The 12399-nt window shown below is 54.0% G+C and overlaps 2 protein-coding genes across 2 annotated transcripts; one reads left to right on the forward strand and one right to left on the reverse strand.

Moving 5' to 3' along the window:
• Window positions 1-694: 694 nt before the first annotated feature.
• On the reverse strand, window positions 695-9756 carry PAAF1 (proteasomal ATPase associated factor 1). The gene is made up of 12 exons (XM_082756393.1): window positions 9689-9756; window positions 9571-9611; window positions 8661-8764; window positions 8388-8477; window positions 6177-6275; window positions 5646-5796; window positions 4461-4655; window positions 4030-4121; window positions 3378-3493; window positions 2808-2890; window positions 2347-2429; window positions 695-1157 (listed from the first exon to the last, which is right to left on the reverse strand). The coding sequence occupies exons 1-12, from the start codon at window positions 9733-9735 to the stop codon at window positions 1080-1082; spliced, it is 1179 nt and encodes a 392-aa protein (XP_082612519.1). The 5' UTR covers window positions 9736-9756; the 3' UTR covers window positions 695-1079.
• Window positions 9757-9840: 84 nt separating this feature from the next.
• Window positions 9841-11719, forward strand: COA4 (cytochrome c oxidase assembly factor 4 homolog). Its single transcript, XM_082763253.1, has 2 exons — window positions 9841-9905; window positions 11226-11719. Exon 2 carries the CDS (start codon window positions 11233-11235, stop codon window positions 11500-11502), a length of 270 nt encoding a protein of 89 aa, XP_082619379.1. The 5' UTR covers window positions 9841-9905; window positions 11226-11232; the 3' UTR covers window positions 11503-11719.
• Window positions 11720-12399: the final 680 nt, after the last annotated feature.

The following is a 12399-nucleotide window of genomic DNA, read 5'->3' on the forward strand; positions in this document are numbered from 1 at the left end:
GTTTCATACGTATTTAGGAACTGACTGTGGTTATTTCAGTGAGCCTCAAGCTTTATGGGGTTCAGGGCGAGATTTAATCATGGCTCTGTGTCAATAGATAGAAACTCACGTATTTAGCCCCAAAACTGTGAAAAAGCAAGGGAACCTTGACGAAAATACAGAGGCCTGGAGCTGATGTAGTCTTTTTAGCTGAGAAAATAAGGAAGCAGACAGGTAGCCAACAGAGAGGTAGCCTTGAGCTAGCAGAAGCAAGGATGATCAGGGATTTAAGTTAAAAAATAAGGAGAAAAACAAGTTCCAGACTGACCTGAAACAGCTCCAGACTGCCCTATAGCAACCTTTTTCTCATTAAGGGTCAGTAATGTTTTATAAATTACACCCATCAAAATGCAAATGTGGGATTTGGTGTCATTTCCCCTCCCCCCAGTCCTTTGTAATGTGTAAACTCAGTAGCAATAATTGCGCTGGAATAGCTGATCAAAAGTAGCCTAAGACATCGTTTTCACAAGTTTGCTGTGTCTAAATAACAGTGACTGAAGTCAGAGGTGTGCTTGCTTTGCAAAAGATCACTAAGCACCTGACCCTGCAGAATTATATATTTAATTACTTAATTAAAAGACCTCCATGTGGATTCTGTGTGCTTATTGGCACGAGGCACACACCTACAGACAACATCTCAGCCAGAGCTTTTTTTTTATTATTATTATTTTTATTTTTAAAATTCTCATGAAAACATTGTTCCCCATGTTACCAAAGCAGCTGCTTTATTTCAGTCCATACCACAGTACAGTCACGGCCACCGTGCCCAATCCCAGTTTAATCCCCCCCTCAGAAACGGCAGTTTTTAACAATAGTTAAAAAAAAAAAAAAAAATGCTGCAATGCCAAGAACCTAACACCTCAGAGCCACTTACCAATGAAAAGACACAGTTATCTTCTAACAGGAATCCCCCTCCCACCAAAAAACTCCCAATTAACAGCCTCAGACACTTCTATTTACACATCTCACACGCACTGTACAGGAACAAAAGCTCGGAACAGCTATTCCAACACAGCTCTGCTAGTCCGTGCTCACAACACCTAGAGGTCAGAAAGCTGGTATCTCCTCACTACCCCGTCTCTGCAGCACGTATAAATCTGCTTCTCCCAAGAAGCCACCTGAAAGGAGAAAAAAAAAAAAAAAAAAAAGCAGTATTTAAGCACAGGATCCTTCATGTGACAGTTAGACATAAAAGAAGAGATGGCCAACACCCTGCAGCTTCTCCAAGAAGAGCCTGGATGTCTAGAGAAGACGTGTGCCACCTTAAACTTTCTCTCTCAGAACAGATCTCTTCCATCAATCACCAGTCACCACCATCTGGCAGGAAGCGTTTCCATCTCCCCTCGGTACCTAACAACTCACTGAAGGACATTCACACATACAGGAAGAAGTTTTTCTTTCCCTCGGATTTCCAGACAGCCCAAATACCAGATTTACAGGCAGGCTTGACAACCAGCTCTGGCACTTGTTGACAGAAATCAGATTTCCTTTTGGACTTTATTTTTTTTTAAACCAGAACGAACAGCAGGTGACCACCTCCTGAAACAGCATTAGCAGGTTTGAAAGGACACTTCAAGACTTCACTCATCTCAGAGATGAGCAGGAAAGTGCTCACATTAATGGGTCTCCTGTTAGATCTGAAGGGGAAAATGGGTTTTGCTCATACAGAGCCAAATTCTGCAAGTCAATTCAGCCTCAGAGTGATGCTGCACGTTAACCTTGTGTTTAGTAGGTCAGAGGACTGTGCAGCTAGGACAGCACAGAACTAGGAGCTAATTTCCATCAGTAACACAAGGTTCAGAGCCCAGGGAACCCCAAAATTACTCTCCCTGATCTGTGCAGGCTCAGCAGGGCTTCTGGACACAGAACATCCCAAGTACTTTCCGGGCTCACACTGCCAAGGTGAAGACAGGCAGCACTGTGCCACCAACTGTTGCTTTTACCGTGCTAATCTTCCAAGCACAAATCAATTCCAGCTTCCCTACAGAACCACGGCTCTGTAAGATCTACTACAACAACAAAGTTTGCTGCTGCTGCTTCAGTTTCGCTCCTGCACAGCGGAGATAATGCTACCCCGGAGCCCAGAGAAATGCTGACGGGATTTGCTTATGCAAAATATTCAGATTATTCAGCTGGGAAAAAAAAATAAGCTGAAAAGTCAACTGCGTGGAGGAACCCATTATGTGGGCTGCCAACTCCTGAGATAAATCAGAGGATCAAATAAATATCAAATAAATGCAGCTGAATGCTAGCTGGTGTCTCCTTCCCCAGCACCTTTTACCTTCGTTAATGTACCCTGCTCCTTACCTTGTACACAGGGTCACAATCAGCCTCCGTGAGGTCGATGACATAATCGAGGTCTTGCTGGATGATAAAGCAGGTTCCGTCACCTGGTGAAGCAGAGGAGATACCAAGCAAGGAAGTTTTCATGGATTGCTGAAATAAGCCACATTCTTTTTACAATCAGCACGACAGGCCCAGCAGAAAAGCCCAAAAAAGGGAGATGTGCTGTGAGGGCTTCACTGAGATGGGAAAAGGCTCTGATGGGTGAGAAGCACCTTGGAGACCCCATTTTGGAGGAACACAAGAAAAAATAAATCAAAAAGCAAGCACATCATTCCTACTGCAACCCCTTTGTGCCATGGAAACTGTCCTTCTAGCAGCTGACACCCAGCCAGCACCCAAATATGAGGGTAACACAGCAAGAGCACAGCACTGCTCGGTTTCATTACACGATCTGCACTGCCACGACACAGCACCCCGGTTACCTTGGCTGGCAACGAATCCATCCCGGTACGGAAGCAGAGAAAGCACTGGCGCTCCTGATCTCTGAATCACCTGGATTGGAGCACTAAGAAGAGAAGCAGAAACAAAGAAAAATTACGGTTTGTAGTCAAGAACACATTCCAGTGTGTCAGAACTGATCCAAGAACGTGAGCTAGGAATTAAAAGATCACGAGCAGAAGATAAGACACGGGGACTCGATCAGAAATTAGCAGCCCGTTGTCTAGATGCAGAAAACACAGCACAGTTGGACAACACTCAGAAATATGGTTTAATTTTGGGGTCCAGGAGTTGGACTCAGTGATCCTCGTGGGTCCCTTCCAATTCAGGACATCCCACAAGATCACCCACACCAGCAAAAGCATCACCCTCAGCGCTCCCCGAGAGAAAAAAACCATCTGCAAGGAGCTCAAATGCTCTCAGTGCCATTTTTTGGGCTGCATCCACCCTTCAGAAGAGGCACCGTCTCCCAGCACCCATGGCCTGGTTTCTCCTTCCCAGAGGAAAACAGAAATTTGCCGTTGAAATACCCGCAGCCCCAGGCGGGCACTCACTTTGTGTTTCTCACATCCAGCTGGTAGATGTTCCCATCCTGAGTCCCCGCCAGGAAATAAGTACTCGAGAGGAATGTGCAGCAGTTGAAGGCGTCGGAGCCGACAAAGAGGAACACCTGCGAAGGGAGGACAAGGGTCAGGGCCTCACAAACGGGGACAAAGCAGCCAGAGGAGGCAGAGGAACAGGAACTGAGTTATTTAGGAGGTCAGCGTGGCTGTTTCTGTGTCACGGCACAAACCAACACGTGGAGCAGCAGGACCAGGTTGGCAGAGACCACTCCTTTCCTCACAGAGCTGTGCCACACGCTCACCGAGGCTGCTCAGTGGGATCTGCTCCGCCCAATTTTCACTCCCCACAAACCCCACGAGGAATGAAGTCTGCTACAGGAGTTTCTGTCCTGCTATCGGCCCTGGTATCAGCCCCCGAGGCCTGCCAGCTGCCTTGCCCTTGCTGAAGGAGCACGCGAGTAATTCTTATTCCTCAAAACAAGGGGCTGAGGCCCTGGAGATGGGTTTGTAAGAGCAGTTTTGTGTCTCAGAGCACTCTCAGTGGTTGGAAACAGCACTGTGTGCACACCACAGCTCTGTGCAGACCATCTCCTCCTGAAAATGGGATATTTTGAAGAGCGTGACCAGATCTCGGGCTCCTTACCGGCTGCCTGCTCTGCAGTCCCACTCCTTGAAGCTTCTTGTCTTCTCGAGCCAGCAGCAGGATTTTCCCTTCTGTCCCGATCTCGCGTTCACCTGGCAAGAGGACAACAATGAGCTCCAGCAACATCCAGCAGGGAAACTCGATGGCACCAAAGCCTGACGGTTGCGACCACCCCTGCTGAACCCACAGCAACTTTCCTGCTAAAACAGCCTCCAGGATGCAGCGAGGTGGGCCAGTAATCAAAAAACCCTCAGCTTTAATCACTCAAATTGCTTGATAAAGCTCAATTCCTCCCCAGAACCAGGGCACGCTACTCTCACAACCCTCACGAGGGCACGCGGCAGCACGCTGTGCTCTCAGAATTGTACAGAATTGTACAGGGAAGGAAAAAAGAAGAAGAATAGAGATGAATTTCAGAGAAAGCTCCTCACTGGGAGTTTTTTCGGGAGCGCCCAGGTTCACCGAGTTGTCAGCAGTGCCCACGGCGATGCCGTTGACAGGGGAGCCGCAGTCAGCCAGGACACCCAGGCAGGCGGATTTGCCGCAGTCCCAGAGCCGGGCCGTGCCGTCTCTGGAGCAGGAGAGGACGTTTCTTCCTCGGTCCACAATGGCAGTGTCCAAAATCCCTGCAGCAGAGCAGAATCCACGTTCAGAGACAGCACAGGGGGCAAGAACATCTCTGAGAACATCTCATTTCTCAAGGCACTCGACTACGAGCCCCAAGGTGCTGTTCCCAGGGTGCCAGCAGCAGATCAGGGCAGGGAGGCTGCACGCAGGCAAATCGTGGGGGGTGAAACGTGGGGCACGGAGCCACAGCTGCCGGGTTTCTACCTCCAGAACCATCCTCTCACAAGCAGAGCCGTGAGATTTGGTCAGGAAGGAGGGAATTTTGGGAGGGTTTGGGCGTCCGATGCTGCACCCCCAGCTCCTCGAGACTTGCTGACGAAGCATTCAAGTTTGTAAACGGGATTAAACAGCTGAAGCCTTAGGATAAACCCAGGCTGCTTCCGAAGGAAGGGTCCTGGAAACCAAATCCTTTCAGAGATTATATCAAAGAAAGGCTCTGTCCAGGAACTTGTTCTCAGGAGCCTTTCTGATAGCTCATTTTCCATCCCTTGGAGCCCTTCACCGCCCCCTGAGCACAGGGAACAGCATCCTTTATGCAAAAACGCAGGGAAGGTGAGGAATTTACTCTGATTTAGTTTATTCCAGCCCTTCTTAAGGAATAATCGCTTAGGCACAGCACAACTGTGCCTGCCTGAGGTCTGCGCGGCCATAACAAGCTGCTGGCTGCTTCTGGGGGCAAGGGAAAGAAAGAAAGAGGCTCTGGGTGGAAATATGATGAGCTGGGAGCGAGGAGGAGGCAGTCCCAGTGCAGCAGAGGCCACCAAATGCAGGTCAGGGCTGCATCCTCCCCCTCTGCGCCTTAATCCAGGACAGAAACGCAGCTCAGGAAGACCTGGGATCTTTTTATTCACACCCTGGGGGTTTAAAAAAAAGCTCCTCGGGACTTTTGCACGGCACAGAGTGCAGCAGGCTGCTGGCTGAAGCCCTCAGGTGTGAGATAATTAGCACAGGCAGCAGACAAAGCCTTGGGAAGGCCAAGCACTCCCTACCTCCTTTGTGACCCTGGAAGGTTACGGCGCAGCTGGCGTCTTCCACCGACCAGATCTTTAGCTGGGCGTCCATTCCCCCGCTGAGAACCACGAGGCCCGACGGGAAAAACCTGCAACAATTCACATCATACACATGGCCTTCCAAAAGTCTCTGGAAAAACAAAGAGCTCCGTGCTAGTTCCGTCGTCGTCACCCTCGCGTCAAGCAGCTCCTGAGCTCGCAAACTCAGGGGAGGAGCTGGCAGCTACCGTCAGCACCCCGGCTGTAAATCCCAACCACCCTTCCTCATTTTCACCCCGGGACTCTCCCCCTCTGCTTGCTGGGCTTCAATTCTTTCTGGAGGAGGCGTGCTTGCCAGCAGACACCCCGTAAAACCCCCGAGATGTCAAATTTCTAAGAGCTTTTCAAGCAAAAACCAAATTCTTGCTGGCCCCAGGGCACAGGGGGCCAACAGCCTGACCAAATCCACGGCTGAGTGATTTTAGTAACGGCACAGGCAGGGTTTAAAACACCACAGCCACCCGCTCTTACTCTGATTTCTCCGTTTGCAGCCTGCCAGATTTTCATGGTCCCGTCCGTGCTGGTGGACACGCCGAGCCCCCCGCCGCTGGAAATATCCAGGCAGGTAACCTGCAGGAGGACAAAACAACAAATTTCAGTTTTGGAGGATTCTGTACGCCAGTATTTCTGCTCAAAACCATTTTTTACACCACCTGGAAGTTTCCTTACCCCTAGCTGAACGTTTTCAGCCTGAAAATGGTCTCCTAATGTTTAACATCCTTCAGCCAGGACTCACAGGCTCTCCCCCCTCAAATTCTCAATCCGTTTTTTGAGATTTTAACTAAGCTTTCCCTTAGGAAATCAAAACCCAAGCGGATCCTGAGCGTCAGGCTTCCTCCACAGGAGAGGGACAGCACGAAAAGAAGCCCTCCCCGACTGATCTCCGGGCTGAGCTGCAGCCAGCGGGACTGAAACCTGGCCCAAAATCCCCCAGATTTCCTGTAATCGCCACCAATCTGACAAAAAATTTGCTATTCCCTGCCTGTCTCTCTGCAGAGATCCACAAAGCAGCGAGGGGAAAGAAATGCTGAGTCAGGAGCCTGCGGAGAGAGCAGCCGTGTCGTGGGTTTCCCCCAGGTGAAGCAGGAATCGGGATTTTTCTACAGAATCCTGCAGGCAGCCACGAAATAAGCTGGAGAAGTTTCTGCAGCATCCTGTAAAAACCATCCCAGCCCCGCAGAGGGACAGCTGCCAAGTTTTGCAGGATTTTAAAGGTGCTGGATCCGCGCTTTATCACCTTCAGAAGCTCCCCGGTGATTCTTGATGCACTTTGTGGGGTTTTGCTGAGAGGTGACAGCTCGAGGCCCCAGATTTAAGGGAAATGCTCTCAGGGAAGTCTTTTTAGGAGGTGTGCCCGACTTTTTCAGGCACAAGTTCCCCTAAATAAGCACGAATCAGCCCAAACTCCTCTCTGGGACAGTGATTGCTCACACCACGGCCAATTTAAACAGGGCCCAGCTCAATATTCAACCTCCATTAAGAAAAAAGAGGGGTTTAGGGATTAAAACAGGAGTTAGAAGCACAAGGTAATGGCTCAGACATTACAAGAGCCATTAAGCACGTTTACTCAGACTGCTAACGTTTTCTTTAACCAACCCGTTGCAATTTGCTCCCTCTCAAGCAAAAACCAGCCTGGGAAAGAGGTTTAAGGAGGAAGAAAAACCCTCGTGGACTTTTGGCACGTCCACAAGCTTTCAGGAGGGCTAAGGAAGCACGCAGGAGTGCTGAGAACAGGAGGCAGCAGGTAAATAGGATTTATTTTTTTTTATTTTTTTTTATTTTTTTTTCCACCTCGGGTTAAGCACTCTGCAAACTCAGAGCGCTTCCCAGCAGGGCCCAGCTACGTCTCCGAGTGAAAAAAAATAAGTTTTTTTGGTCTGAATTGGCCATTTTGCAGCACTCTGAGCGAGGAGCTGCACTTGGTGTATCCCCAAATGAGTCCTGTGGTTATTGAAACGTGAAGAAATGCAGGAAAATGCTCAAAAAAACCTGCAAGTGCTGCAAAAATCACATTGGGTGCCTGTGGTGATGGGCAGCCTGAGTTTTTGGCCAGAAAAACAGTTAAAAAAAATAAGAAACCAGCCCCAGCAACCTGTTCTGGATCCCAGAAATGAGAAACCTGCCCCAGTTCTGGATCCCGCAGCTCGCTGCTGTCTCCTCAGCCCTGAGCCCCGCTGCTCCCAGGGGAGGCAGCCCAAATTTTGAGGGCGCTGTCAAAAAAAAATCAGCCCTGCACCTCTTGGGTTTCTCTAGTTCTTCAGCTGCCACCCTCAGATTTCTCTATAATTACTCCTCTACTGCATCCCCTTGCAGGAACCCTCTAAAATATAACTCAGAGCTCGCCTCAAGACTTTAACATGAAAAAAAAATACCAATATCCTAGGATATTCAGGGGAATTGGGATCTTTATGGCTTGAAATCACTCGGAATTTGTTAAAAAAGGAAGATTTTTAGTCACAGACCGAAGCCAGCCCTCGTTATCAGTCCCACCTGAAGGTTTGGTGCCTTACAAGTTTCATTTTTGAAGCCTGCACTACCCTAGAACCATGCACATCACGATTAGTCATGAAAAAAATGGTTAGTTTTGGAAATCCAGGCAAGCATCGAAAGGATCTTGGGCTTTTTTTGGGGAAGTTTAACCCAGATCGTGAGGCTGAAGGCTGGGAGGTGCCGTGAGCTTACGCTTTTCTGGTGGATTCTGGAGAAGGTGGTGAAGGGCGCCAGGAACTTCGTGGAGACGTTTTCGTGAGGGCAGGAAACGAGGATGCTTTTCTGGGGGAGAAGAGGGGAAAAACAGAAGCGTGTTAGTGCCGCTGGGATGCTTCTGAACAGAGGGGCTCCAAACCGGAGCTGGGAGACCCCAAACAGCTCAGGATCCCTCAGGAGAGGGATTTTGGCTGCTCTAAGACCACGGCCACTTCACACCGCCCCCCACAACCCCCCCAGCCCCGGCACCTTGGTGATTTCGCCGACCACGAAGCCCTCGGAGGCGGCGATGTCGGGGACGCCCTCGGTGCTGAGCCCGCGGCGGGTCAGGCTGCCGTACAGCGTCGGCTTCCCTGCGGGGAGAGGAGCTTTCAGCTTGACCCTAACCCCCCCCCCAGCCTACAAGGACTCCCCCAGCCCCTTTACAACCTACAAAGCCCCCCCCAAGCCTTTCAGGACCCCCCCAAGCCTTTCAAAACATCCCCTAAAGACCCCCCAAGCCTTTAAGGCTCTCCTCCAGCCCCCCCCCCAAGCCTTTATGATCCCTCCTCCACCTCCCCAATCTTTCAGGACCCCCCCCCAAGCCTTTAAGTACACCCCCAGTGCCCCCCAAGCATTTAATACCCCTACTCCAGCCCCCCCCAAAAGCTTTATGGGTCCCTCCTCCCCCCCCCTAACCTTTAAGGGCACCCCCCATTACTCCCCCCTTCCCCTACAAGGACCCCCCCCAAGCCTTTAAAGACCCCCCAACCCCCAATGCCCCCCCCAGATCCTCTCCAACCTAAAAGCCCCCCCCAAGCCCTTAAAAACCATACCCCCCCAGCCCCTAAGCACCCCCCAGCCCCCAAGGCCCCCCCCCCAAAAGCCCTAAAGACCCCCCACACCTCTAAGAACCCCCTCTCCAACCCTTAAGGGCCCCCCCTAGCCCCTAGGGACCCCATACAAGATCTCAAAGACACCCCCCAAGCCCTTAAGGACACCCCCAAGCCCCTTAAAGGCCCCCTCAGCCTTTAACGATCGCCCCCAGCCCCTTAAAGACCCCCCAAAGGCCCTTAAAGATCCCCTCCAAGCCCCTTAAGGACCCCCCAGAGCCCCTTAAGCCCCCCTAGCCGCCCCCTCACCCCCTCACAGCCCCCCCAACCCCTCCCTCAGCGCTCACCCGGGCTCCTACAGCTCAGCCAGGCCTCGCCCTCGTCCCTCCTGTGGAAAAAAAAGCACCGGGGGTGAGAAAGGGGCCGATTTGAGGCGGGGGGGAAGGGTCCGGGCCCGGCTCCCACCTCAGGGCCCGGCTCCAGTCGCTCTGGATGCGCAGCGCGGCCGCCATCTTGGCGAGGCGCCCTCCTCCTTCCCGTCAGCCCCCGCGCGGCGGAAGCGGGGCTGCGCCGTCCAATCAGCGCGCGGCCACCGCCCCCCTCTTCCCCTCGCCGGCGGAGCCCCGCCCACGGCGCGGGAACCCGGAAGCGGGACTTAAAGGGGCCGCGCCGCTCTTCTCGGGTGCGGGGGGCACCCATGGGTGCATAGTGGAGGGAGGGGAAAATAAGGGGGTGCTGAGCACCCATGGAGAGTGCATGGATGGCCTGGGAGGTGCTGGGAAGCCATGGGTGTAAGGGGGAGGGTGCTGGGCACCCATGGGTGAATGGTGGGTGCTGAGCACCCATGGGTGCCTTGGGGGGTGCTGGGCACCCATGGGTGCATTATGGGTGCTGGGTGCCCTTTGGGGGTGTATGGGGGGTGCTGGGTGGCCTAGGGGTTCTGGGCACCCACGTGAGGAAAAGGGGAGTGCTGGGTGCCCTGGGGGGGTTCTGGGCATCCCTGGGTGCATTATGGGTGCTGGGTGCCCTGAGGGGGTGCATGGGGGGTGCTGGGTGCCCTGGGAGGGTGCTGGGCACCCATGGGTGCATGGTGGATGCTGAGCACCCATGGGTGCCCTGGGGGATGCTCGGCACCCCTGGGTGCATTAGGGGTGCTGGGTGCCCTGAGGGGGTGTATGGGGGCTCCTGGGTGCTTGGGAGGTGCTGGGCACCCATGGGTGCTTGGGGGGGGCGCTGGGTGGCCTGGGGGGTTCTGGGCACCCATGGGTGCATTATGGGTGCTGGGTGCCCTTTGGGGGTGTATGGGGGGTGCTGAGTGCCCTGGGGAGTACGGGGTACCCATGGGTGTATGGGGAGGGTGCTGGGTGCATGGGGGGTGCTGGGCATCCATGGGTGGTGCTGGGTGCCCTGGGGAGTGCTGGGTGGCCTGGGGGTGCTGGGCACCCATGTGGGGAAAAGAGGAGTGCTGGGTGCCCTGGGGGGGGGGTTCTGGGCACCCATAGGTGCACGGGGGGTTCTGGGTACCCTAGGGGGTGCCATGTGGGATTGCTCAGCACCCATGGGTGCCCTGGGGGGTGCTGGATACCCTAGGTGGTGCACAGGGAGGTGCTGGGCACCCATGGGTACGCTAGGGGGTGCTGGGTGCCCTGGGGGGTGCTGGGCACCTATGGGTGCATGGGGGGTGCTGGGTACCCTGGGGAGTGCTGGGTGCCCTAGGTAGTGCACAGGGAGGTGCTGGGTGCCCTGGGGGGTGCTGGGCACCCATGGGTGCATGGGGGATGCTGGGTGCTCTGAGGTGTGCATGGGGGGTGCTGGGTGCCCTGGGGTGTTGCATGGGGGGTGCTCAGCACCCCTGGGGATACAGGGGCTGCTGGGTGCCCTGGGGGGTGCTGAGCACCCATAGGCGGGGGGTGGCAAGGTGCTGGGTGAGCGCCCCCAAAATTTAGGGGAGGCAGCACCCCAATGACCCCCACCCCCTTCACCCCAAGCCCGTCTCCAACAGCAGGGCAATGGCGAAGCCCGGACACTCCTGGAACCGCCGCAAGTCCAAAAAGGAGGAAGAGGAGGAGGAGGAGGAAGGCGAGGACCCCGTGGACGCGATGATCGCGCGGACGGGCTGCACGGCGCAGCACTGGGCGCTGCAGGAGTGCATGGCCGAGCAGCGCGACTGGCGGCGCTGCCAGCCCCACGTCCAGGCCTTTCGGGACTGTATGGCCCAGCGGCAGCGCCCGCGCCCCCAAGACCCCGAGCAGCCCCAACGCTCACCCCCAGGGGACTGAGACCCCCCCCCAGGGGCTAAAATCCCCCCTTGGGATCCCCTCCCGGGCACCAGCACTACCTCCAGATGAGGTGCCCCAAAGACGGGGGCTGTGCTAAATCATATATATCTGATTTTTCTATTTTTTGCCATGTTCTACCTGTTTTTTGTTAAGCGGGTTGCTGGCGTGGTTAAATCCGTGTTTAATTTGGGGCCAGGAAATTAAATTTTGATGTGGTTCATCCTCCCGGCTCGCGTCGTTCTGCGCAGCTCGGGTGTGGAAGAGGTCATGGCGCTGTGGTGATGCAGGGCTGAAACTGGGGGTGTGATACAGATTTATAAAATCCCCGAATTATTGGGGTTGGAGAAGTCCTCCAGGACCATCAGGTCCAAAAACCCACCACCACCAATGTCCCCACCAAGCCCTGTCCCCAAGCACCACGTCCAACCTCTCCTTGAACACCCCCAGGGACGGGGACTCCCCCACCTCCCTGGGCAACCCGTCCCAAGGCCTGACCGCTCTTGCTGAGCAGAAATGTCTCCTCATTGCCAACCTGAGCCTCCCCTGGCACAACTCGAGGCCGTTCCCTCTGCTCCTGGCCCTGCTTCCCTGTGAGCAGAGGCCGCCCCCCAGCTCCCCACCCCTTCCTTTCAGGCAGTTGCAGAGAGCAATAAGCTCTGCCCTGAGCCTCCTCTTCCCCACCCCAAACCCCCCCAGGTCCCTCAGCAGCCCTTCACAGGACTTTTACTCAAATATTTTCTCAAAGCATTCGCTTTGGGGGCGCTGGCGATGAGGCATCCCAAAATGGCGGGCTCACACCAGGCCATGTGGGAGTTTGGCGCTGCCCTGCTGTGGATTTCCCTCCTCTGCGCCTTCCTGAAGCTGTTCCTGGTGGCAATAACCTCGTGTCCTGTGGGA

This window comes from Aythya marila, assembly GCF_965140915.1.
Source record: "Aythya marila genome assembly, chromosome: 1".
Lineage (NCBI taxonomy): Eukaryota > Metazoa > Chordata > Aves > Anseriformes > Anatidae > Aythya > Aythya marila.